This window comes from Amblyraja radiata, chromosome 8 (genome assembly GCF_010909765.2).
Source record: "Amblyraja radiata isolate CabotCenter1 chromosome 8, sAmbRad1.1.pri, whole genome shotgun sequence".
In the NCBI taxonomy this organism is placed as follows: domain Eukaryota; kingdom Metazoa; phylum Chordata; class Chondrichthyes; order Rajiformes; family Rajidae; genus Amblyraja; species Amblyraja radiata.
The window spans coordinates 68,765,319-68,793,162 of record NC_045963.1 but is presented as its reverse complement, the minus strand read 5'-3'; the positions used below and the strand labels follow the sequence as shown (position 1 = coordinate 68,793,162).

Here is a 27,844-nt window from a genome sequence, read left to right as displayed (position 1 = left end):
TGACATACCTCAGGGGATGGCCACCAGCCAAATTCCTCAACCTGGAACAATCTACGCTCAAAACACTCATGTTGATGGCACTTGACCCATAAGGGTCCAGTCACTACACCTATTGCCTGGACAACATGATCACAGCTCTAGACCAGATCTCTTTCATTATCCAGGGACTGATCAAACAGAATAGACCAGGAACACCTAATCCAGTCGTGGAATTCCGGGCTTACCCACCAGAACCATGGTTATGTGGCATGACCCACCTACTGTCCTACATAGACACAACCAAAAATATTCGAGGGAGTGAAAAAGCCTTATGGATCAGTCATAAAAAACCTTATGGTCGGGTGACGAGCCAAACCATTTCGAGATGGCTCAAGCAGGTGCTATAAGCTGCTGGGATAAACACTAACATGTACAAATCTCACTCCACCAAGGCAGCATCCACGTCGACGGCCAAAAGAATGGACGTGCCTATAGACCACATCCTGGCTACAGCAGGATGGTCGGGGGGAAAGAACGTTCAGAACTTTTTATAATAAGCCGTTGGCAAAACCTGCTTTATTTGCAGAAAAAAATTTACAGACTACAAATATTTAATTTAAGCCCAGGGGAGCAATTTAATTTCTTTGTTGTTATTGTTAAAAAATACCGTTGTGTTTTTCTACAAACAGATTCATTGGTTGATTACGATAACACACTTCCTCCCTCAAGGACTTCGGCAGTGAGTGAAGTAATAGCTGTTACACGGTTTGAAATCACAGAGCTTTAAAATCTTCACGTAGTCACTCACGTGACTCCGAAGTAAAATAGTAAGATTAAACAAGAACTTACCAGTTTGAAGTTTGATCTGTATTTTATGAGGAGTTACGATGAGGGATTACGTGCCCTCCGCTCCCACCCTCAATAATATGGGTCAAACTGATAACTGATGTCTCCTTTTCTTTACTATGTTTATTTCAATAACTGTGTCTATCTGTGATTCCACACCGCTGCTTGGAAGTATGCCGCGCATGCGTGCTGAGCGGGCTCTTCACGTAATCCCTCATCGTAACTCCTCATAAAATACAGATCAAACTTCAAACTGGTAAGTTCTCGTTTAATCTTACTATTATAGATCATATGATGCAAGATGATAGACTAACAATAATTTTACAGCATTGATAAGATAACTAAATTGATTGAATTGAATGAAAGATAATAGCATGGAAACATACAATTCCCCCCAGACCTCTCGTTTCAAATTAAATTACTTAAAATGTGTAGGAAAGAACTGCAGATGCTGGTTTAAACCAAAGGTAGACACAAAATGCTACAGTAAAACATTCTATCTCTGTACCGCCCACTCCCCTGACATCAGTCTGAAGAAGAATCTCGACCGAAAACATCACCCATTCCTTCTCTCCAAAGATGCTGCCTGTCCCGCTGAGATACTCCAGCATTTTGTGTCTACCTTAAACTTAAACTTAAAAACCATTTGAAAAGATTTTCAAACTAAATCGTGCCGCATCTCTTACCAGTTTCATTGGCGAATACTACTTGTCGAGTAGCTGATTAATCAAGCGCGTCACAATTTGAGATTCTGAGCCAGTATTCCGGGGTGAGGGCAGATTTGATTCACGCCTCCTGAATCTCGGCACCAATGCATCAAAATGGTCAAAGAATAGATACAAGGCTTTTTGGATACAGATAACTTATGCTGAAAATTCTCCGTATTTCGTACTTCTTTACCCAATCCGTTCAGATAGCACCAATGTGTGAGGAGGAAGTGAAAGGAAGCTTTCCTTCACCATCCTTGGACGGCACTGTGGCGCAGCTGGTAGACCCACTGCCTCACGGTGCCAGCGTTCGACCCTGACCTAACCTCAATTTCTCTGCATGGAGTTTGGTTTAAATTAGTCACGTGAAAGGCCTGGATAGAGTGGATGCGGAGAGGAGGTTTCCACCAGTGGGAGAGTCTAGGACTAGAGGTCACAGCCTCAGAATTAAAGGATGTTCCTTTCGAAAAGGGACAAGGAGGAATTTCTTTAGTCAGAGGGTGGTGAATCTGTGGAATTCTTTGTCACAGAAGGCTGTGGAGGCCAAATCAATGGATATTTTTAAGGCAGAGATAGATATATTCTTGATTAACACGGGTGTCAGAGGTTATGGGGAGAAGGCAGGATTAGGAGAGGGAGATAGATCAACCATGGTTGAATGGCGGAGTAGACTTGATGGGCTGAATGGCCTAATTCTTCTCCCGTCACTTATGAATTTACGAACGTGTAGACAGTAGGTGCAGGAGTAGGCCATTTGGCCCTTCGAGCCAGCACCGCCATTCAATGTGATCATGGCTGATCATCCCCAATCAGTACCCCATTCCTGCCTTCTCCCCATATCCCCTGACTCCGCTATTTCTAAGATCCTTATCTAGCTCTCTCTTGAAATCATCCAGAGAACCTACCTCCACCGCCCTCTGAGGCAGATAATTCCACAGACTCACAACTCGTCTCCGTTCTAAATGGCTTACTCCTTATTCTGAAACTGTGCCCCCTGGTTCTGGACTCCCCCAACATCGGGAACATGTTTCCTGCCTCTAGTGTTTCCAAGCCCTTAACAATCTTATATGTTTCAATGAGATATCCTCTCATCCTCCTAAACTAGAGTGTACAAGCCCAGCTGCTCCATTCTCCCAGCATATGACAGTCCCGCCATCCCAGGAATTAACCTTGTAAACCTACGCTGCACTCCCTCAATAGCAAGAATGTCCTTCTTCAAATTAGGTGCTGAGGTACATTGAAAAGTTGTTTGTTGCGCGCTATCCAGTCAATGGAAAAACTATACATAATTACAATCAAGTCGACCACAGCTTCCTCGCACATCCTAATGACTTGCAGGTTTGTAGGTTAATTGGCTTCTGCAGGGAAAAAAAAGCCCCTGGTATGTAGGATGCGAAAGTGGGATAACACAGAACTAGTGAATGGGTTAGAAGGATGAGAGGGCATCTCATTGAAACATATGGTGGTCGACGTGGACTCGGTGGGCCGAAGGGTCCGATTCCACATAGTGTCCCTAATACTAAACAACCAGTTGTAATACGGTAAGGCATCCTGTTGAGAACCTCCACCCTACTCATTACACACCTCAGAGTGAAGGCCTGACAGACTTGTCAGCATCAACCAGCAACGAAGCTGACAGAAGCGGAGTTCACCCTTAAATAACACTGGTATGAAGGGCTCATTTCTGGTGACTGTGCCCTGTGCCTCAGTTTAAGGCAGGGAGCCCAGTGTTCAACACTGATGCATTGCATATAGATTGGCCTCTGCATCTCTGCAGAATCAATGGAGATTACATGCACACACAAGCACAAGCGCCTCATCACATGACAGGTGAAATGACTCACATACTGTACAGGCCCTTCTAGGTCACCACAGGGTTTCTGAGAACTGTTTTAAACCAAAACAGTTGCAAGCGCGGCCATCCGATAATATGTCTATATTAAAAGAGTCCAACCGACTGCAAGGTGCAGTTTAGTTTTAGTTTAGATAGACAGCACAGGAAGAGATCCTTCCGCCCACCAAGTCCATGCCGACCATTAAACGTTGTATCTCTAAAGTAAACTCAGGTGCCATGATATAGAACTGATTCACATCTATCCCGTAACAATCAAAGCACAGGGAGCCGCCGAGATAAATGTTGCAACCATTTCATGGGACACAACATAGAAACATAGAAAATAGGTGCAGGAGGAGGCCATTCGGCCCTCCTAGCCAGCACCACCATTCATTGTGATCATGGCTGATCGTTCCCAATCAATAACTCGTGCCTGCCTTCTCCCCATATCCCTTGATTCCACTAGCCCCTAGAGCTCTATCTAACTCTTTCTTAAATCCATCCAGTGATTTGGCCTCCACTGCCCTCTGTGGCAGGGAATTCCACAAATTCACAACTCTCTGGGTGAAAAAGTTTTTTCTCACCTCAGTCTTAAATGGCCTCCCCTTTATTCTAAGACTGTGGCCCCTGGTTCTGGACTCGCCTGGACTGCATCTAGCTTGTCCAGTCCTTTTATAATATTCTCCAGTGAATACAAGCCTAGTCTTTTCAATCTTTTCTCATATGGCAGTCCCGCCATCCCAAGGATCAATCTCTTGAACCTACGCTGCACTGCCTCAATCACAAGGATGTCCATCCTCAAATTAGGAGACCAAAACTGTACACAATACTCCAGATGTGGTCTCACCAGAGCCCTATACAACTGCAGAAGAACTCTTTACTCCTATACTGAAATCCTCTTGTTATGAAGGCCAACATTCCATTAGCTTTCTTCACTGCCTGCTGTACCTGCACGCCAACTTTCAGTGACTGGTGTACAATGACACCCAGGTCTCGCTGCACCTCCCCCTTACCTAACCTAACCCCATTGAGATAATAAATCTGCCCCCTTGTTTTTGCCGCCAAAGTGGATAACCTCACATTTGTCTATATTATACTGCAACCTTTCTCTCAAAGAGTATAGTTTAGTTTAGGGATGCAGCGTGTGGCCAACCCCTTCGGCACACTGCGTCTGCGCCGACCAACGATTACCCGTACACTAGTTCTATCCCACACACTAGGGACAATTTACAGAAGACAATTACCCTGCATGTCTTTGGAGTGTGGGAGGAAATCGGAGCACCCGGAGAAAAACCACGCGGTCACAGGGTGAACGTACAAACTCCGTACAGACAATGCCCGTAATCAGGATTGAACCCGGGTCTCCGGCACTGCAAGGCAGCAACTCTATCGCTGTGTCACAGTGCCGTGATGAAAGCTGGAACTTATTCAACTATGATTCCACAGATGGCTATCAGACGACCATCATTTTTGTTGTGGCTTAAAGGTGGATAGACAAATGTAAAGCACTTTGGCCAACGCGAGTTGTTTTTTAAATGTGCTATAGAAATAAAAGTGACTTGACTTGACTTGACTTGAGACAAAGTGAAAGTGTATATCCGCCATGATCTGACAGTGAGTGGCAGCAATGGATCAAAGGGCCAAATGGCCTACTTGTGTTACCATGTAAGAAAAAAGGTCAGGTTAAAGAACCCAGTGATTGAAAAAAATGGGAAGCTTTGTAGCGGATGAAATCCAAAGATCACATCATAATTTCTGCTTGGGTGAAAACTCATACAAAATGTAGGAACTTGCATATTCACACATCATACAATTGTGCTCAGAGATAGACACAAATGCTGGAGTAACTCAGCGGGTCAGGCAGCATCTCTGGAGAAAAGGAAAAGGCGATGATTTGGGTCGACACCTTTCTTCGTCAGTCTAAAGAAGGTTAGTTTAGTTTAGTCTCGTCTCAAGTTACAGCTTGGGAACACCGAGTCCATGATGACCCACGATCACCCCGTACAAGAAGTGACGTTTTGGGTCAGGACCCTTATTCAGACACTTTTCTACAGAGATACTCCAGCATTTTGAGTCTATCTTTGGTATGAATCAACATCTGCAGTTCCCTTTTAATAGAATGCAAGTGAATCTGATTCCCACTCAAATGGCCACCGCAATTAAATGGGTCTCACCGTAACAGAGATAATCGCTTTGTTCTACCCAGCCCTCTCCTTCTGCTACTGATTTGAACGCCGACTTGTTTCCTCCCTTTCCCAGATTAAGGGTCAAAAACCTTTAGGGCAGCACGGTGGGGCAGCTGGTAGAGCTGCTGCCTTACAGCGCCAGAGACCCGGGTTCGATCCTGACTACAGGTGCTGTCTGTACAGAGTTTGTACGTTCTCCCTGAAACCATGTGGGTTTTCTCCGGGTGCTCCGGTTTCCTCCGACACTCCAAAAACTTAAAGGTTGGTAGGTTAATTGGTTTCGGTAAAATTGAAAATTGTCCTTAGTGTGTGTAGGATACTGTTAGTTAGTGTGAGGGGATCGCTGGTCGGCGCGGACCTGGTGGGCCAAAAGGGCCTGTTTCCGCGCTGCATTTCTAAACTGAAATTAAAACATTAACCGTTTCTCTTTGCACAGATGATGCTGACCCGCTGAGTTCTTCTCACGAAAGTTTGTGTTTCAACCTTCCATGTCATAAGTAATAAGAGAATTAGGCCATTCGGCCCATCAAGTCTACTCCACCATTCAATCATGGCTGATCTATCTTTCCCTCCTAACCCCATTCTCCTGACTTCTCCCCATAACCTCTGACACCCGTACTAATTAAGAATCTATCTATCTCTGCCTTAAATATATCCACTGACTTATCGAGTATATCGAGTATCGAGTCGAGTATAGGAGCAAATAGGTCCTTCTGCAGTTGTACAGTTTGTATGAAGCAGCTGGGCTTGTACACTCTGGAGTTTAGAAGGATGAGAGGGGATCTTATTGAAACATATAAGATTGTTAAGGGTTTGGACACGCTGGAGGCAGAAAACATGTTCCCGACGTTGGGGGAGTCCAGAACCAGGGCCACAGTTTAAGTATAAGGAGTAAGCCATTTAGAACAGAGACGAGGAAACACTTTTTCTCACAGAGAGTTGTGAGTCTGTGGAATTCTCTGCCTCAGAGGGCGGTGGAGGCAAGTTCTCTGGATGTTTCAAGAGAGAGCTGGATAGGGCTCTTAAAAATAGCGGAGTCAGGGGATATGGGGAAAAGGCAGGAACGGGGTACTGATTGGGGATGATCAGCCATGATCACACTGAATGGCGGTGCTGGCTCGAAGAGCCGAATGGCCTACACCTGCACCTATTGTCTATTGTCCTTTAATTCTGAGGCTATGACCTCTAGTCCTAGACTCTCCCACTAGTGAAAATACCCTCTTCGCATCCACTCTAACCAGGCCTTTCACTATTCGGTGAGTTTCAATGAGGTTCCCCCTCCTCCAGCGAATACAGGCCCCAGTGCCATAAAACGCTCTACATATATGTTAACCCATTCATCCCTGGGATCATGCTCATAAAAATGGCATCTGGGATTGTAAAATATCAGCACAGCTACTATGAACTCCAATAGCTTTTGTAACCAAAATGAGAATCTCACCCCAATGTACAAATCAAAATGCCACCCAGGCCGTGCAGTCACAATCTCTAGAAACTAAAGGTGTACACCTCATTATAGGTCTTGAGCACATGATGTGGGCAGTTTAGGCAGAGTGGAAGCTTATCTACTAGTAGGTGAGGCACCGAGCAAGTGCGGTTTGTTGATGCTGAGGATTTAATTGGAAAACAAGACTACGATCATTCTATGTCCCTCATCCAACACTAACAAAAACATTGGTCACATTTTGGAAAGCAAACCCTGCTTGGATGGTGGTGAATCTGTGGAATTCATTGGCTCAGAAGGCAGTGGAGGCCAAGTCAATGGATATTTATAAGGCAGGGATAGCGAGATTCTTGAATAGTACGGGTGTCAGGGTTTATGGGGAGCAGGAGAATGGGGTTAGGAGGGAGATATAGATTAACCATGATTGAAAGGCGGAGTAGATTTGATGGGCCGAATGGCTTAATTGTGCTCCAATCACTTCTGAACTTAATGGAGGACCCTGGGTGACCACTATTTAGAATCAAACCAACAATCATTTTGTACAATCGATAACACAAAAAATAAACCAGTTTTAGATGGGCGGCATTGCAATTCCAGGGCTGCCAACTTTGGGTGAGAGTTGGGAGTGAGAAACTGCGAAAGACCAAGCCTGAGTGAGTGCAGCGACCGTGGGGTGGGGGGGGGGAGGGTGTCGGAGGGGGGGAGGGTGTTGGAGGGGGGTGCACCCCTCCCATTGGTACGGAGCTTTTGGATTTTTCAGCTTGAAATTGTGCAATCTGGGGCATACTGTAGCGAGTCTTTTAACTTACACTTGAATGCAATATTTATGCTTTAAATTGGATTAGCTATGAATACGGTTAGGCTACATTACATTTCTAATTACATCCCACAGTAGAGCCAGGCTCTGATCAACAGGTGCAGCACATGAATGATCTTATTGTATTCATGTATGGAAAGCAGATTATAATCAAGCACTTGGCCCATGTTGACCAACCCAATGCTCCCCATTCCCAATTACTCTTACATTGAAGTGATCCAAGTGAAGTTTAAAAGGCATCAGACAAATAAAACCTCCAGAATGTATGATATTCATTATGTGTTTGGTTAGAGTCAGTATCAGCACAATTACTGTATTAAACTTTGAATCTTCAGATGTCCTGGTTCAAGCTAAAACTAAAGGCAAATAATAACCTCCTCACACATTCTGCTGCAAGTATCTCTGTCACTCCTTTAAAATATGCCCCTTCTTTGAACAAGCTCTTAAACATCGTATCTGAATCAGTTTCCATCTGATTAGACTCCTTGAGGATGTTCATCTACATGTTCAAATAATAAAACAACAATATTTTTATTCAACCTGTCAAAGGTATTTGGGGGGGGGGGTTTGAAATAGTGAGGTAAACAAACATAATAGTTGAGTGGCAAATGACAATAGTGTTACCTTCCCAATATTTAACTGAAGGAAATAATGGGTTATCGGGGCTACATGTTGTGACAGACAGCCTGACACCTTGCATGTCATTTTAATATTACAATTATCCCTTCCTCCTGGATATTCCGGATTAATAAATTGAGGTTTTGTCAACTAATTACAAATCAGGCTAATTACAAATCAATAGCATTAGCCAACTCCGAAACACGAAGCGCTGAGCATTGGGATCCAGGCATCATGGACAACTGGCCTCAGTTCCCCGCTCACATCTGGCAGTGCTCTGTCTGAACCAGGGGCCACGGAGCTTTTTTGAAAGTGGGGCGGCTGAGCGATCATTGATCACTGGCCTTGGGGGGGGGGGTCCCCGACGAGGCAGCGGAGCGACCGAGTGGGGGGAGGGTGTGGGAGGGGGGGTACTTTTTAAAATTTGAAGTATTAAAATCATGTTTTTGGGCATTGTAGAAGTCAGATTTCAATGCTTTTTGTTTAAAGTATTTTTAAGAGGTAACTTTTTAAGGGGTAACTTTTTCCACACAAAGGGTGATGGGTGTATGGAACAAGCTGCCAGATGCCGTAGTTGAGGCAGGAACTATCCCAACATTTATGAAACATTTAGACTGATACATGGATAGAACAGGTTTGGTGGGATATGGACGAAAAGCAGGCAGTGTAGCTGGGACATGTTGGCGGGTGTGGGCAAGTTGCGCCCAAGGGCCTGTTTTCACACTGTATCACTCTATGACTACATTATACCTCCACCATGCATGAATACTTCAAAATCAAGTGGTCGAGTTTTATTGCAATATACTCAAGCATAGAAACATAGAAAATAGGTGCAGGAATAGGCCATTCGGCCCTTCGAGCCAGCACTGCCATTCAATATGATCATGGCTGTTCATCTAAAATCAGTACCTCTTTCCTGTTATTTCCCCATATCCCATGATTTTGCATGCCCCAAGAGCAAAATGTAACTCTCTCTTGAAAATATCCAGCGAATTGGCCTCCACTGCCTTCTGTGGCAGAGAATTCCACAGATTCACAACTCTCTGGGTGAAGAAAGTTTGTCATCATCTCAGTCCTAAATGGCCGACCCCTTATTCTTAAACTGTGACCCCTGGTTCTGGACACCCCCAACATCGGGAACATTTTTCCTGCAGTCTCTAACTGGCAGCGAAGCAACGCTTCCGACGCCTCCGACGGCCCGGGACTCATACACTGAGGCTGCTCCGTGGCCGGAGCTGCAGCGAGCGACTCTCCAGCCCGGCAAACACTCGCCAGCCCCGGTTCCCCATCCGCATCTGCTCCCGCTGCTGCTTCTGTTTGCATCCCTCCCTCCCTCCCTCTGTCCCGGCTCTCCAAGACCCACGACCAGGTTGCTCAGAGCACAGCAGCGCCTCGTCCAAAGCCGGAGATATTGAAACATGTCCAGCCAAAAAAGTGGGGCGGCTGCAGCTCTCACGGCTCTGCAGCCCATGTGAACATCTCTCTCCTGCCGCTCGCCGGCCTCGCTCATGCCAGCCGCTTCCCGCAAATCCTTAAATTGCGACTGCCGCTGGGAGCAGGACATGGCCTTACTTGTTGCACTGGGTGACACTCATTCACTGCCCAGTCCTCCAGGATGCACCAAGTCGCAGCCTGATCCTTGCCGGTCGCCTGGGCAAATGCGGCACAGAGACTAACGCCAGCGGCGCAAAGCTTCCGACGGCCCGGGACTCTTGCACTGAGGCTGCTCCATGGCCGGAGCTGCAGCGAGCGACTCGCCAGCCCGGCAAACTCTCGCCAGCCCGGCAAACACTTGCCAGCCCGGCAAACACTTGCCAGCCCGGCTCCCCATCCGCATCTGCCCCCGCCGCTGCTTCTGCTTCCGTCCCTCCCTCAGCCCCGGCTCCCAAACACCCGCGGCCCATGCGCTTGATATGAGTTTTGAAATTTTCGTTGATCACAGAATTTCACACGACAGAGCGTGAGAAATTTGTGATCAGCGTGAGAGCGTGAGAATTTGGCCAAATGCGTGATTCTCACGCTCAATGCGTGAGAGTTGGCAGCCCTGCAATTCACTTCTTTCATGACTGAAATGGCACACCATGGGTTAAAAGCCCGGTTCAAACACAGAAAATGCCGCAGTTTGTTTATTTTGATACACAATGCACCCAGATACAAAAACGTCATGAGCTGGAACTTGCTGGCAAAATAACCTCGAGTGAACGACACCCAACATCATTAATGCTTCAAACAAGTCAGCAGCTTCAGTGGATTAAGAAAGGAGTTGAGGGATTCTTTTTTCCCACAGAAGCAGCAACTCTTAATGCCCCATTACGTTTTTTTAAGAACATGCTGGACTTTCACATTAAATGACCATTAAATTCACCAGGGAAGGACAGTTTGAATTAACGTGACAATGTTTTTTCCCCCCCAGTGTTGTTACACAATGTTGGCCAACGTCACTTACACATAAACGTAACAATTCTAGCCAATGGAGAATTTTTAATTCCAGCTTTAGTTACATAGAAACATAGAAAATAGGTGCAGGAGGAGGCCATTCGGCCCTTCGAGCCAGCACCGCCATTCATTGTGATCATGGCTGATCGTCCTCTATCAATAACCCGTGTCTGCCTTCTCCACATATCCCTTGACTCCACTAGCCCCTAGAGCTCTATCTAACTCTCTCTTAAATCCATCCAGTGATTTGGCCTCCACTGCCTCTGTGGCAGGGAATTCCATAAATTCACCATTCTCTGGGTGAAAAAGTTTTTTCTCACCTCTGTCTTAAATGACCTCCCCTTTATTCTAAGACTGTGGCCCCTGGTTCTGGAGTGAATGAAGTTATGACTCTTCCTTCATTATTGTTGACTATCCACTGTTAGTTGATCCAGAAGGGGGAAGGACCTTCATTGAAGCTGGTAAGGGTGCAGAGACGATTTACAAGGATGTTGCCAGGACTGGAGGCCCTGAGCTATAGGGAGAGGTTGGGCAGGTCAGGGCTTTATTCCTTGGAGCGCTGCAGACAGAGATGATCTTATAGAGGTGTACAAAATCATGAGGGGAATAGATCGGGTAGCTCCACCGAGTCTTTTACCCAGTGTAGGGGAATCAAAAACCAGAGGACATAGGTTTAAGGTGAGAGGAGAAACATTCAATAAGAACCTGAGGGACAATTCTTTTTCACACAGAGGAGGGTGGTGGGTATGTGGAACGAGCTGCCAGAGGATGTAGTTGAGGCAGGTACTATAACCACATTTAAAAAAAATTTGAGCAGGTATATTGATAGGTTTAGAGGGATATTGGCCAAACGCAGGCAGGTAGGACTAGCGTAGATGGGGCATTTTGGCTGGCATGGGCAAGTTGGGCCAAAGAGCCTGTTTGCATGCAATATACTGTAACTCTATGACACCTGTTGCTCTGGGGCTACATTTGGGCAAGGTATGGCAAGGATGGAAGATATCCCTGCCTGAAAGACATTAATGATCCAGACTGCTGTTTACAATGTCTTCATGATCACTGATACTGGGACAAGCACGCTTTAAAAACAATTCTAATATCTAATTACATGAATGTTCAATTGTTCAGCTTCCGTGGTTGAACCATTCATCCCAAGTCCACAACTTTAGACTTTAGTCCACTACTCTGCCCATTCATCTAGTAATGAAAACAATTCTGTCATGTGGTGAATGAAGAATTTTTAAGAAGAAAGGGTCCTGAAGGAGGGTCCCAACCTAAGATGTCACCTATCCATGTCCTCCAGCACTCTGTGTTCTAGGCGAAATGTGTTGGAAGGGACTGCAGATGTTGGTTTACACCGAAGATAGACGCCAAATGCTGGAGTAACTCCGTGGGACAGGCAGCATCTCTGGAGTAAAGGAATGGGTGACGTTTCGGGTCAATGCCCTTCTTCAGACTTTGTGTTCGATGCAAGATTCCAGCATCTGCAGTTCCACTGTACTGTCGGGTCACTCTTAAAATATTATTATCTTTATTGCTCTCTTGAGCCTCATTTCTCATTGCAACTCTGTAGTTTTCTCAGTTACACAACCTCACTAACAACTGCAATATACGGAGACAGGCCCTTCGGCCCAACTTGCCCATGCCGACCAAGAAGCCCCATACATACAAGGTTAATTCCCGGGATGGCGGGACTGTCATATGCTGAGAGAGTGGAGCAGCTGGGCTTGTACACTCTGGAGTTTAGAAGAATGAGAGGGAATCTCATTGAAACATATAAGATTGTTAAGGGCTTGGACACACTAGATGCAGGAAACATGTTCCCGATATTGGGGGAGTCCAGAACCAGGGGCCACAGTTTGAGAATAAGGAGCAAGCCATTTAGAACGAAGACGAGGAAACACTTTTTCTCACAGAGAGTGGTGAGTCTGTGGATTTCTCTGCCTCAGAGGGCGGTGGAGGCAGGTTCTCTGGATGCTTTCAAGAGAGAGCTAGATAGGGCTCTTAAAGATAGCGGATTTAGGGGATATGGGAAGAAGCAGGAACGGGGTACTGATTGGGGATGATCAGCCATGATCACATTGAATGGCGGTGCTGGCTCGAAGGGCCAAATGGCCCACTCCTGCACCTATTGTCTATTGTCTACTAGGCCCACCTGCCCGTGTTTGGCCCATATCCCTGCTAAACATTTCCTATCAATGTGCCAGGCAGTGATTGCTCTCACCATTCACTTACAGCTCATTGTTCTGTCGGCTTCATTGCACTCATAACAACTCCCCCTAATAACTGCTGATCCTGAAAAGTGATTAAAACAAGAAAAACGTCTCACTGATCCGAGCGCTCGGAGGGCAGATTCTGACCCTGTAACTTGACAGATAACAGCAGGTGAAAGAGAAAGATCAAACCACTGAATTAACTCGTAAACATCCTGTCTCTTCTATTTCAATATACGCTGGTCTGACAACTCCTTCCAAGGAGTAAATATATTTTAAATGGAAACACTGGCATTTCTATAACATTGTCCATGCCTTCAGTTTGGCCAATAATAATTCACAATAAATTGAACGCTGGTAATGTGGAAAATATAAGAGTCCACATGCCAAAAAGATTCCACAAACTAAAATGAAATAATGTGTGTCGGAAAGAACTGCAGATGCTGGTTTAAATCGACACAAAATGCCGGAGTAACTCAACGGGACAGGCAGCATCTCTGGAGAGAAGGAATGAATGGGTGACTTTTTGGGTCGAGACCCTTCTTCAGACAAAGTGAAATAATGCTGCAATTTATGGCGGCACGGTGGCGCAGCAGAATTGCTGCCTTACAGCGCCAGATTCGATCCTGACTATGGCTACTGTCTATGTGGAGTTTGTACGTTCTCCCTGTGACAGCGCGGATTTTCTCCGGGTGCTGCAGTCTCCTCCCACATTCCGAAGACGTGCAGGTTTGTAGGTTAATTGGCTTATGTAAAATTGTCCCTAGTGTGTAGGATAGTGCTAGCATACGAGCGATTGCTGGTTGGCACAGACTCGGTGGGCCGAAGGGCCTTTGACCACTGTATCTCGAACGTCTCTAAAGTGTAAACACTAAAGACTTCCGTATTCTCTTTCCTTAGGATTGAGGTTGATCATAAGGTCATAAGAGCAGAATTAGGCCATTCGGCCCATCAAGTCCACTCCGCCAATCAATCAGAGCTGATCGATCACTCCCTCCTACCCCCATTCTCCTGCCTTCTCCCCGTAACCTCTGACAACCGTACTAATCAAGAATCTATCTATCTCTGCCTTAAAAACGTCCATTGACTTGGCCTCCACAGCCTTCTGTGGCAATGAGTTCCACAGATTCACCACCCTCTGACTAAAGGTTGGGTGGATCCACTCCAGTCCGGAGAGTGCCGATGCAGGAGCCACAAACTCTGCCACGAGTGAGGCACGAGAGGGTGTGCGTAGGAAGGAACGCCAGATGCTGGTTTACACCGAAGATAGACACAAAATGCTGGAGTAACTCAGTGCAACAGGTAGCATCTTCTACCCATCGATGCTGCCTGTTCCGCTGAGTTACTCCAGCATTTTGTGTCTATCTTCAGGAGAGGGAGTGGACTGGGAAAGGGTGCATTCCTTCCACTGTCACTCTGAACTTCCATGTGCTTCTGGCTTACAATGTTGTTCGAAATGCTCCTGGTCTCCATTTTGAGAGGTTGAGGGCCAGGGTTTCCCAGAAGACCTGGGGGACGTAACAAATTCTGTCAGGGGGGTTTGAGAACATCCGTGAATTCATTCCTACCCTCTTGGTGGTCCCTTGTGAAAGAGACGGGAGTAGAGTGCCTTTATTATCAGAATGCTGAAATTTGGAACTACAGATGCTGGTTTACACCAAATAGTAGACACAAAGTGCCGGAGTAACTCAGCGGGTCCGGCAGCATCTCTGGAGAAAAAGGAAGGGTGACGTTTCGGTTCGGGACCCTTCTTGAAGGAGGATTGTCTGAAGAAGGGTCCCAACCCAAAACGTCACCCACCCAGAGATGCTGCCTGACCCGCTGAGTTACTCCAGCACTTTGTGTCTATCTTTGCCTTTATTATCAGTTTCATCAGTTCATAAGTCATAGGAGCAGTCTAAGGCCATTCGGCCCACCGAGCCTACTCCGCCATTCGATCATAACTGATCCATCTTTTCCCCTCAACCCCATTCTCCTGCCTTCTCCCCATAATCTCTGACACCCTGACGAATCAGTTTGGTGTCGGACATGCAACGGACTATGCGGAGCGAACTCCTACAGCGCTGCACTGCGCAGCGAGACACTCAATGCTGGCAACGTTGCTTTGGGAGAAGAAGCCAACCTTTGTTTGCTTACCCAGCCAGTAGGTTTGGAGGACTTCATGGAGATAACTTGGTGGCATCTCCCCAGTGCTCTGAGCCACCGGCTGTAGGAGGTCCATGTATCAGAAACATGAAGCAGAGCCATGAGCACTACAAGCCAATAGCCCTTAGGTTTCACAATACACAATAGACAATAGGTGCAGGAGTAGGCCATTCAGCCCTTCGAGCCAGCACCGTCATTCACTGTGATCATGGCTGATCATCCACAATCAGTGCCCCGTTCCTGCCTTCTCCCCATATCCCTATCTTGAAGAGCTCTATCTAACTCTCTCTTGAAAGCATCCAGAGAATTGGCCTCCACTGCCTCCTGAGGCAGAGAAATCCACAGATTCACAACTCTCTGGGTGAAAAGGTTTGTCCACATCTCCGGTTCTAAATGGCTGATGCTGATGAATTGTATTGTCACTTGTACCTAGCTTGGTACACGCTTAGCGAGACACATTACAATGTATCTACACACTGTGATTGCTCGATTGTAACAGGTATTGTCTTTCCGCTGACAGGCTAGCACGCAACAAAAGCTTTTCACTGTACATGTGACCGTAATCTAAACGGAACTGAATTGCGGTGAAATTCTTTGCTTTTGCATGCAAAGTGCACAAAACAGAAGCCACAAAGGCGCTGACAAAGCTACAAAACGTACTCATCCCTTCTCCGTCCCGTTTGCCCCGCTGGGTCCACCCAAGGTCTCGACGGCCCCCCCCACACAAGCCGGGTCCCCCTTAGTTCTTGGCTTTGTGCTGGGTTTGAGGTGTTGAGGTTCTACCTTGGCTGAAGGGGGTTTGGTGAAATATCACCATCACTGCCCATCTTTGCCAAGTGTCGGCTTCCGGAGTTGTGGGAAGAGCTCCATGTTTTCCAGTCTCCCCCAGTCATCCTGGAATACTGGGAGGGGAGTGACCGGGTGCAGCGCTGTGGAGCTGGCCAGGTTACTTCGCAGATGTGTAGGGGCAAGGCACAGTTCTCTGTCCGCACAAGAGAACGAGTCAGAAACGACCTGTTGCTCCACCTCCAAACATACACACACACACACACACACACACACACACACACACACACACACACACACACACACACACACACATGTCATCTGTACACTGCCGCCTGATGAACGAGGTCAAGATGACCTTGGTTCTAGAGCAGTAACGACTAGGGTTGAACCGTTTTCCATTCACTCTGTCGATTAGCTCCCCTCCCATTGATAACTGCACAGTACAAACCACAACCTCAGCAACTATGATCTTCTATGGGCCGTGCCTTAGATTGATCTATAGATTCTGGTTTTGCATTGAGAAAGGGGAGGGGAGGCGGGGGGGGGGGGTGATTGTTTGAGATGACCTAAAATTGGAAAATTCAATGTTCGCAGTCGCGTTGGAAGTTACCTAAAAATTGGAGAATTTCTCCAATTTTGGGTAACCTCTAAAAATGCCCCCATCCTTCTTCCCCCTCCCTTCCCTGTACCCCACCTGGTCTCGCACCTATTTCTCCCATCCACCTAGATTCCTTCATCTGGCTTCACCATTTTGTCTCATGCCTTCTTTTTCTTCTCCGGCCTTTGTCAAAACCCGTATTCTCCCTCCCCCCCCCCCCCCCCCCCCCCCCCCGGCCTATATTTATCTATTTCCCTCCTCTCCGAGCTTCCCTCCTCCCCCCCCCCCCCCGGCCTTACAATGCACAAGGATCCTGACCCGAAACGTCACATAATCATGTTCCCCAGAGATACTGCAAGACCTGTTGAGTTACTCCAAGCACTTTGTGTGTCATTTTTTAAAAGCCTTTGTTATTGCATGTTATTTGCTTTGTTATTGCAAGCCTGCAATGGTGCGTCAAGTAAGGATTTCACTGTTCCGCTGACAGAACGTGTGACAATTAAACGGCGTTTACTCCCAGGGAAGGTTGCTTGGTCGTGTCTTGCTGCCAGGATGGAAGAGAGTGTTGGGGGCAAGGAAGCAGCCCTGTTTGGCACCAGTCCGCACTGAGACTGGGATCTGTGGCTGAGTTCAACCACCGTTTAAATTCACAGCTTGCACGCCGCCAAGTTCCGGACATAACATGACACAAACATCTGAGGGCAGCCAAGCTGGAGAAGGTTACACTGACTGACAGAGACAACGGCTTTCTGTGTGTCAACAACAAAAAAGAAAAAGGAAAATGCCCTGTGCAGCGGAGTTCCCATGGAGCTCATGTTCATAAGTGATGGGAGCAGAATTAGGCCATTCGGCCCATCAAGTCTACTCCGCCATTCAATCATGGCTGATCTATCTCTCCCTCCTAACCCCATTCTCCTGCCTTCTCCCCGTTACCCCATGACACCCGTGTGGCGTGAATTGTGCTCAAGTTGCCGTTCAATGGACAGAATCCACCCAGTGATTTTGAGAGAAGCCGTTTGGCCCGTTGCACAACAGTGGACTTCCCTGTGGTAGTCAGCAAGGAACCCATGTCGAGTTGCCACATACAGGCTCACCCTCTTCCTTGAAGATGGTCATAAATACTGCACACACCTTCCTCTTCCCAGATGTGGGAGTCAGGCTGTGAAGGTTGTGTCTGGAATTCCTCTCCTTTAACATTTGGCGGAGATACCATCTGCTCCCAAGGGTTCTTGGTGGTCTTGGTTTCTTGGTTGGCATGTGCCGTATGTCCTTTCTCTTTCTTGCCCGTCAGGGATGCAGAAAGACTGGAACGGATGTATTGGCTGCGGGATCAGGCATTGGGATCTTGCGTCCAGATAGGTTATGGTTGGCTTGAGACAGCCCTTCCAGTCATTGCTGACTGCCTTGATAAGCCCCCCTTCAATCTCGCCTCTCAACAGAATAGACCCGTGGATAGGAAGGGTTTCGGCCCGAATCGTTGCCTATTTCCTTTGCTCCATAGATGCTGCTGCACCCGCTCAGTTTCTCCAGCTTTTTTGTGTACCCCCGTGGATAATGATTCACATCTAATGATCTCAACAGTGTCAAGGACGTGGGGGAGTATCCAGTGCTCCCAGCGTGGAGTTTGCATGTTCTCTTGAAGCAACACGGTGGCGCAGTGGTAGAGTTGCTGCCTTGAAGCGACAGAGACCCGGGTTTGATCCTGACTACGGGCACTGACTCTACGGAGTTTGTACGTTCTCCCCGTGACTGCGTGGGTTTTCTCCGGGTGCTCCGGTTTCCTCCCACACTCCAAAGACATGCAGGTTTGTAGGTTAACTGGCTTGGAGTAGCATTGTAAATTGTACTCCCAGCGTGCAGGATAATGCTAGTGTACGAGGTTATCGCCGGGCGGCACGGACTCGGTGGGCCGAAGGGCCTGATTCCGCGCTGTATCTCTAAAGTCTGAAGAATACATTCCCAAAACACTCTTACCCGAGACTTCCGAGACTTCAGCCGTTCACCACCACCACCACCACCATCACCCCCCTCCCCCCCCCCCCCAACACTACCCTGCTAACGAGGGGTGAGTTTTGGTGTCAAGCATCCTGCATGGGATTCAAAGGTGAGAGAATCAGCCACTGAGCCAAAGCCAAAAGACTTCTTCCTGGATCAGATTTCTAAAGGATTCTCTGCTTGTCTCTTTCTAATAGAGAAGATCGTGCACATTCAAACTGCCGCGGAAAAGTTATATTTCAGCAACCTGAAACCTGACCCAATATCACACCACAGTTTAACATGGCGTGTTGGCTTCAGAGAGGGGATTGTGTGTAACATTGCCCTGATCCCAAGGCCAGCGCGTGATTACTTTACATTGCTTATTCATTCACGGTTTAGGATGTACGTCTGACAGCTAAGATCGACGCAAGATGCTGGAGTAGCTCAGCGGGACAGGCGACATCCCTGGAGAGAAGGAAAGGGGGATGTTTCGGGTCGAGACCCTTCTTCAGACGGAGAGTCAGGAAGTCCAGAGACATGGAAGGGTAAACCCTTCTTCAGACTGGGAGTCAGGGAGTCCAGAGATATGGAAGGGTACGATGTGAAAACCACAGATCAAATAAGACAATGTGAAGGAGATGTAGAATGTTCAATGTTAGCTGAGGGAAAGGTGAGAAGGTGGCATAGAATCAGTAAAATCAGAGAGTGAAACTACGTCTGACAACTAAGATCCAGACAAAATGCTGGAGAAACTCAGCGAGACAGGCAGCACCTCTGGAGAGAAGGAATGGGTGACGTTTTGGTTCCTTCTCTCCAGAGATTCTGTCTGTCCCACTGAGTTACTCCAGCATATTGCATCTATCTTCGGTGTAAGCCAGCATCTGTGCAGTTCCATCCTGCACATTACGTCTGACAGCTTATAGCTGAGCTATGCTCCCTCAGAGTGTGCTTAGTAGAACAATTCACAGTCATGAAAACAAACGTGCGGAGGTTTGTTTAGCTTAGTTTAAACATACAGTGCAAAAACAGGCCCTTCCTCCCACCGAGTCCGCACCGCCCAGCGATCCCCGCTCACAAGCATCGTCCTACACACTAGAGAAAATTTACAATTTTCCTACAAACCTGTACCTCTTTGGAATGTGGGAGGAAACCGGAGCACCCGTTCCGGCTTTTTCCCCATATCCCTTGAAACTTCCCTTGAAATCGTCGCACTTTTATACTGATCTGTGCTTGTGTTCATCTAGAGTTTGATTTTACAGGATTGTATGCAAAGCAAAGAATTTCACCGTACCCAAGTGTATGTGACAATAAAGTATAATTGAATAGAAACAGACATAGAAACATAGAAAATAGCAGGCGGAGGCCATTTGGCCCTTCGAGCCAGCACCGCCATTCACTGTGATCATGGCTGATCATCCACGATCAGTAATCCTTGCTGCCTCCTCCCCATATCCCTTGATTCCGCTAACCCTAAGAGCTCTATCTCACTCTCTTTTAAATGCATCCAGTGAATTGGTCTCCACTGCCTTCTGTGGCAGAGAATTCCACAAATTCACAACTCTCTGGGTGAAAAAGTTTTTTATCATCTCAGTTTTAAATGGCCTCCCCATTATTCTTAGACTGTGACCCCCGGTTCTGAACTCCCCCAATAATGGGAATGTTTAAGAAGGAACTGCAGATGCTGGAAAATCGAAGGTAGACAAAAGTGCTGGAGAAACTCAACAGGTGCAGCAGCATCTATGGAGCGAAGGCCCAAAACCCTTCTTCAGACTGATGTCCCCCAATAATGGGAACATGTTTCCTGCATCTAGCTTGTTCAGCCCTTATACTTTGTATGAGTCCTTAACTTTGGTTGATGGGAAGAAGTGGCTGGTGTTGAAATAGTCAGACGAGCTAAGGCCACAAAAACACTGCAGTATTTCAAGCTCTAACATTGCAAGGACCTATAACTTGCAGAAACCTGTCATTACATCAATGGGGTGAAAATGACATCCTCATATCCAGGAGCCTGGACAGCAACATGGGGGGGGGGGGGGCTGGGAGAGATTTAGAGATGTTTTAGATAAATACAACATTGAAACAGGACACTGAGCCCACGCCAACCATTGATCACCCGTTCACACAGATTCGATGTTATCCCACTTTCTCATCCATTTCCCAAACACACTCGGGGGGGGCAATGTACAGAGAGCCAATTAACCTACAAACCAGCAAGTCTTTGGGACTGGAAAGGAAACCGGAGCACCCGGAGCAAAGCCACGCGATCACAGGGAGAACGTGCAAACGCCACACAGTCAGCTCCCTAGGTCAGGATCGAACCTGGGGTCTCTTGCACTGAGGGGCAACGGCTCGACCGGCTGAGCCACTGTGCCGCCTAAGAGCAGGGGAGTCAAGTGGTCCAGACCCGAAACGTCGCCTATCCGTGTTCTCAAGAGACACTGGCTGACCTGCTGAGATTCTGCAGCACTTTGTGTCAGTAACTTACAGTTGTCAATTAAACGACCGACAGTGCACCTTTGGCACGTGGCAAGAAACCGGAGAAAGCTAGGGAATCCCTCCCGGTCACCAGGAGAGCCTGCAAACTCCGCAGAAACAGCATGGTGAGTCGGGTTCAAGCCTGGACCACTGGCAGGGTTCTGGTTAGGGCTCTGCTGCTGCTCGAGTCTCACGATGGCTGATATGTACCTCCAAAGACAGACCAAAAACGGCAGGGCTGGCATGGTGGCGCAGCGGTAGAGTTGCTGCCTTACAACACCAGAGACCCAGGTTCGATCCTGACTGCGGGTGCAGTCAGTATGAAGTTTGTACGTTCTCCCCGTGACTTGCGTGGGTTTTCTCCAGGTGCTCCCTTTTCCCCCGCCTTTGGAATGCGGAAACAGGCCCTTAGGCCTACTGAGCCTGCGCTAACACTATCCTGCACCCGGGGGGCAATTTACAATTTTACATAAGCCATTCAACCTACAAACCTGCACTTCAAATGGCTTATGTAAAATTGTAAATTGTCCCTCGGATGCAGGATACTGTTAGCGCAGTCTCAGTGGGCCGAAGGACCTGTTTCCGCGCTGTATCTCTAAACTAAACTCCAACTTTTACCTCAACATCATCTTCCTGCCCCCTCCCCACAAACCTCAAACCCACTCATCGCAGTATTATCCACAATCAATAGCTGAGACTCCGCTGCCTGAGGTAAAGAAACCCAAAGATTTATCACATGCTGAACAAAGACATCTCTCTTCATCTCGGTCCTCATTTGCGGCCCACATTTATACTGAGGCTGTGACGCCAGTTCTTAACTCCTCAGCCAGAGGAAACATCTATCCTGACCACGGGTGCTGCCTGAGTGAGTCTTTGCACGTTCTCCCTATCACCATGTGGTTTTCCACCCTCAGCCCAAAGGCACGCGGGTTTGTAGGTTAAATAGCCTCCGCAAAATTCCCCTTAGTGTGGATGAGAAAGTGGAAATAATGTAGGGCACATGTGTGAACAGGTGATCAAAGGTCGGCATCGACTGGATGGGCCGAAGGGCCTGTGGAGGTGGGAAAATGCCGGAACAAAATCAGGGCCGACAACAGATGACCGAGACAGGTTGGAGCCCTTAGTTGACCTGGGCCCCAAAACGTCAAGAAAATATACTTGAAATACCTGCTGCCTTTCAGAACCATGAAAGACTGTTGTCAGCATTTAGTTTCACTTTAGTTTAGTTTAGAGATACAACGTGGAAACAAGCCCTTCGGCCCACCAGGTCCGTGCCGACCAGCGATCCCCACATATTAACACCATCCTACACCCACTAGGGACCATTTTTACATTTACCAAGCCAATTAACCTACAAACCTGTATGTCTTTGGAGTGTGGGAGGAAATTGAATATCTCTGAGTAAATCCACGCAGGTTACGGGGAGAAGGTACAAACTCCGTACAGATAAGCACCCGTAGTTGGGATCGAACCCGGGTCTCCGGTGCTGCATTCGCTGTAAGGCAGCAACTCTACCGCTGCGCCACCGTGTCCGCCCATCTCCCCACTTTACACACTGAAGACTATCAGGGCAACCATTCCACAGGGCAAGTATGTTGCTGGAAATAGACCAGGTATGCGGCCAATTCTGCCTCTGAATTAAAGGACGTTCCTTTAGGAAGGAGTTGAGAGGCATTGAGAACCTCGAGCTGAGGATATCCTACTTTTGAAGGATATCGCACTTCTGCAGTAGAGTCATGGAATCATAGAATGATACAGTGTGGAAACAGGCCCTTTGGGCCAACTTGCTCACACCATGTCCCAGCTACATTAGTCCCACCTGCCTGCGTTCGGTTCAAATCTCACCAAACCTTTCCTATCCATGTACCTGTCTAACTGTCCCTTAAGCGTAGGGATGGTCCCAGCCTCAACTCCAGAGATGCTGTCTGACCCGCTTTGTTACTCCAGCATTTTGTGTCTATCTTCGATTTAAACCAACATCTGCTGTTCTTTCCTACACATTACGTACGCTTGGCAGATTCAATTAATAAAATCACTTAAACTTCCAAATGGAAATGGATCGGTAACGTTTCAGATCGTGACCATCATCCAGACTGATTGTTCAGGGGGAGAGGGGGAGAGGGGGAGGGGGAGCAGAAGAATTCAGCGCTGATTTATCAAATCTACAGCCTACAAATGCACATACTTAGCATAATTTAGGTGGCGTTTGGGGTCGGGACCCTTTTCAAGAGAAGAATACAAGACCAGGCAAGAGGACCTGTAGAAGGGTCTCGACCCAAAACATCACCCATTCCTTCTCTCCATAGATGCCGCCTCACCCGCTGAGTTACTCCAGCATTTTGTGTCTACCTACGAATTTATCCAGCATCTGCAGTTCTTTCTTACACAAGAGGACCTGTTTGGTCCATTTAATGCTGACACAACCCCAGTTCTGCCTCACAATAGACCACAAGCGACCGATGCCTTTGCCCAATGATGCTGATGATGAACCATTCAATCCGCTCATAGAACTGGCAGTAACATTTTCGGGCGAGGGGAGGGGAGGGGAGGGAGGAAATGAGGGGAGGGGAGGGGAGGGGAGGGAGTGGGGGGAGGGGAGGGAGGGAGAGCGAGGGGGATGGAGAGGGTGTGAGGGGAGGAAATCAAGCTGATGCCCCTCAGAGGATACAGGACCCACCCAGGAGCATGCCGAGAGATACCAGAGCAAACTTGCTCCATACCACTACAATCACTCTGCATCCAACATCAACAGATGCTAGAAATCTGAAAGAAAGTAATCTGAACATGGTGGAGCAGGCAGTGTACATGGTGACGGGACAGGGTTAACACTTCAGACTTGCTGAGCATCTCCAGTATTTTATTTTATTTATTTTTACTTAGGGCTTTCACCTTTATTTTGTTTATTTTTTTACTTAGGGCTTTCACCTGATCAACCTGCCTGTCGACCAGTGGTTTTTTTTATTGCAGTGACACAGACAAACATAACATTTCCAACTCTCTGGCCCCGAATATTTTAAATATATAACTGGACACCTGTAATATTTTCACCTCCTGAACTGAATATTTATTTTTATTAACAGGGGGGGTAACTTTGTGCCAACATTTTTCCACTCCATCCCCAAACACAAGTCCACTAACACAATTGTTGCTCTGCCCAGCAAGAGCAAAGCGCATTGTTGTTGTCTTTTGGGGGGGGGTGGGTTTGGTTTTGACAAGTTGGCTTCACTAAAGTTGCACCCAAGGTGAATTCATCAAACAACAAGGGGGGGGGCTGGTCGGAGCAGTCTCTTACAAGCAAGAAAAGAGGGTCAATGTGCCCTCGTCCCGGTGAATCAACCCCCTTACCTGCCTTCTTCACCAAGCTGCAGACAGCTAGGACCACCAACATTACTCCGGCCAACCAGCAGATCTGCCACCACACCACGTCCCGTCTCTTGCCCCGCACTTTGCTGGGCTTCGGGCAGCGCTGGAGACCCATCGTAGCGCTGCTGTTCCCCGCTCCACGGACACAGCTACACTTGTACAGCCGACAGAGCACACACAGAGGGAGGTGGGGGTGGACAGTGGTGGGTGAGAGGAGGGGTGTGAGGGGGAGGGAAAGGAATTGGGGAGAGAGATAGAGAGAGGGGAGAGAGATAGAGAGAGGGGAGAGAGATATAGAGAGGGGAGAGAGATATAGAGAGGCAGAAGGGATAGGGAGAGGCAGAAGGGATAGGGAGAGGCAGAAGGGATAGGGAGAGAGGAGAGAGATAGAGAGAGGGGAGAGAGATATAGAGAGGGGAGAGAGATAGAGAGAGGGGAGAGAGAGAGAGGGGAGAGAGATAGAGAGGGGAGAGAGATATAGAGAGGCAGAAGGGATAGGGAGAGGGGAGAGAGATAGGGAGAGGGGTGAGAGATAGGGAGAGGGGAGAGAGATATAGAGGCAGAAGGGATAGGGGAGAGAGATAGGGAGAGGGGAGAGAGGTAGATAGAGGGGAGAGGGGAGGGAGATAGAGAGAGGGGAGGGGGAAGAGAAAAGGGAGAAAGAGAGGGGGGAGAGAAGGAGGGAGAGGGAGAATAGGGAGGTAATTGGGGGCAAGGGAGGGGAGAGAAAGGGGGGGAAGTTAGAGAGAGGAGGGGTAGAGAGAAAGGGGGTAGGGAGGGAGAGGGACAGAGAGGGGGAGGGAAGGGGAGAGGTAAATGGGGACAAGAGAGGGGGAGAAGAGAGAGAGAGAGAGAGGGTGGGCTATCACTCCATGAGCCGCGGTGAGGAGAGGAGAGAGGGTGCAAGCTGGCGGCTTCTTGCTGCTGCTGCTGCTGCTGCTGCTGTTGTGGCGCCGGCTTGATCCATGAACGAGGGGACAGGGAGAGGCAGGGGCGCCCACAGCCTTGCAACTCACTCCGAGCTCCGGAGCTGGCAGAGTCAGGGAGTGTGCAAAGCAATGCAATGCAATGCAAGGGGAGGGGAGGGGAGGGGAGGGTCCGCCGCCGGGGCAGGCTTGCCCGCTGCGCCCTCTTCGGGTCCCAAGCACCTAATGCAACTCTCGCCTCTTTGTTAAATATTACAATGTTTTGCATCTCTCCACTACATTTGAAAATGTGGGCATGTGGGGGACTAGCGTGGATGGGGCATCTTCTGAATTTGTAGTCGGCAGGGCAGTACTCTGCATCTAGTTTGGCATGGGCATGGGCATGGGCATGGGCATGGGCATGGGCATGGGCATGGGCATGGGCATTGGCATGGGCATTGGCATGGGCATTTGGGTCAAAGGTGCTGTTTCTGCGCTGTAAAACTCTACGCTTCGCTACATGCCACTATATGTGTCGGGCATCTCTCCACTGCATTGATTTTTGAGCCCACTGCTGGCTTCCAGCTATGAAAAATACAGCATGCCGACCAATATGCCCCATCCACCTAGTCCCACCTGTTCTCTTATTATGACAGGTTCATGGATAGGACAGGTTTTGAGGGATATGGACCAAACGCAGGCAGGTGGGACTAGTGTAGATGGGACATGTTGGGTGGCGTGGGCAAGTTGGGCGGGGGGGGCCTGTTTCCACACTGTATCACTCTATGACTCTAAATATAGAATCATAGAGACATACAGCACCAAACAGCCCCTTCTGCCCAACTTACCCCTGCAACCAAGATGCCTCATCTATGCTAGTCCCATCTGCCCGCTTTTTAAATATAGTGTCATGTAGTAAATCGTAGAGTCATACAGCACAGAAATAGCCCAAATGCCCATGCCTTCAAGATGCCCCATCCACGCTAGTCCCACCTGACCACATATTCAAATATAGTGTCATATAGCACAAGAAACAGACCCTTCGGCCCACCTTGCCCATGCCTTCAAGATGCCCCAACTACATTAGTCCCGCATGCCCGCTGTTTAAATATGGAAACATAGAGTCTTAAATATCGAAACAGCCCCTTCAGCCAAACTTGTCCATGCCGCCCAAAGTGCCCCATCTACGCTAGTCCCACATGCCTGCTTTTTAAATATAGAATCATAGAGTCTTACAGCACAGCCTCTTCGGCCCAACCTCTCCATGCCGACCAAGATGCCCCATCCACGGTAGTCCCACGTTTGGCCAAATTCCCTCTAAACCTTTCCATGTACCTGTCCAAATATCTTTCAAATGTTGTTATAGTATCTGTCTCACCTACCTCCTCTGGCAGCTCGTTCCATACATCCACCACTCTTTGTGTGAAAAGGTTCCCCGCAGCTTCCTAAATTAAATCTTTCACCTCTATCTATATTAAATCTATATTCTCTGGTTCTTCATTCCCCTACTCTGGGTAAAAGCCACTGTGCATTCACCCAATCTACTGCCCCTCATGATTTTGTACACTTCTATAAGATCATACACTTCTGTAAGAACTGTGAAGTGAGGTGCAGTCAACAAGACCCCCGTAGGTGGCAGCCTGCTTTTAGTATTGAGGTTTGGATCCACACAGCCACCTTGGAGAGCAGAAGGCTCTTCCGCTTCTCCACAGCTTCTTCTACCAGAGTCTGAGACCTCGAACAAGATCCCAGGGCTTCATTCTCCAATTTTGTCATTTGAAGGCGGAACTCCAGGAACTGGCCTGAGGACACAAAGGCTTGGCGGAGAACTGCTGGAGACGTCGGATGTGAAGAGTAGGCCGGTAGGAGTGTGAACTGGGGTAATGTCTCCAGTGCCTTCAAGGTCGGCTGCAGGAGGTGCCCCGGGGCACAAAGATGTCCGGGCGAGGAGAGGAGAGGGACGTCGTTTCGCGGGACGATCCGGTCGAAGGTGACGGAGGAAGGCCCAGCAGGCCTTGGGTCGTGAACCGCTCCTGTAGGCCGAGCGAGCGGGCAGAGCGGACTCTGGAAATGGTGCCAAAACATGGATGCGTCTGCATATGTAAATTGGCAATAAAGAATTTCACTGTGCAGTTGCATATGTGATAAATAAAGCACCACAGAAGCTGCCTTGTTCAGAGGAAGAAGTTTAATCAGCTAAATGGCAGCTACAAACTTGAAGTAAAAAAAATACTGTAAGTGCTGTACATCTGAAACATAAACAGCAAGTGCAGGGAACACTCCACAGATGCTGCCTGACCTGCTGGGCATTTCCGGCACTGTCTGTTCTTTGTCACAGCTGGCTGGCTCAACACTGTCACTGAGTTCATCTCCTCCACTCACTCATTGTACAAGATTTAGTTCTGTGTGTACTTCAAGCGTTGCTACTTGTTGGAAATCCATAATCCACAGGAAAATGCTGGGGTGAAGTAAAGGAAACAAAGATGAATCTATATGGCACCGCGCACAACCT

General features: G+C 48.0%; 1 protein-coding gene across 1 annotated transcript in view; it reads right to left on the bottom strand.

The window, feature by feature from the left end:
* Positions 1-24,667, bottom strand: part of slc24a3 (solute carrier family 24 member 3) — a 218,625-nt gene extending 193,958 nt beyond the window's left edge. The window contains exon 1 of the mRNA XM_033026185.1: positions 24,410-24,667. Coding sequence (XP_032882076.1) covers positions 24,410-24,542 — 133 coding nt within the window. The 5' untranslated portion in view covers positions 24,543-24,667. The remainder of the gene's footprint in view (positions 1-24,409) is intronic.
* Positions 24,668-27,844: the final 3,177 nt, after the last annotated feature.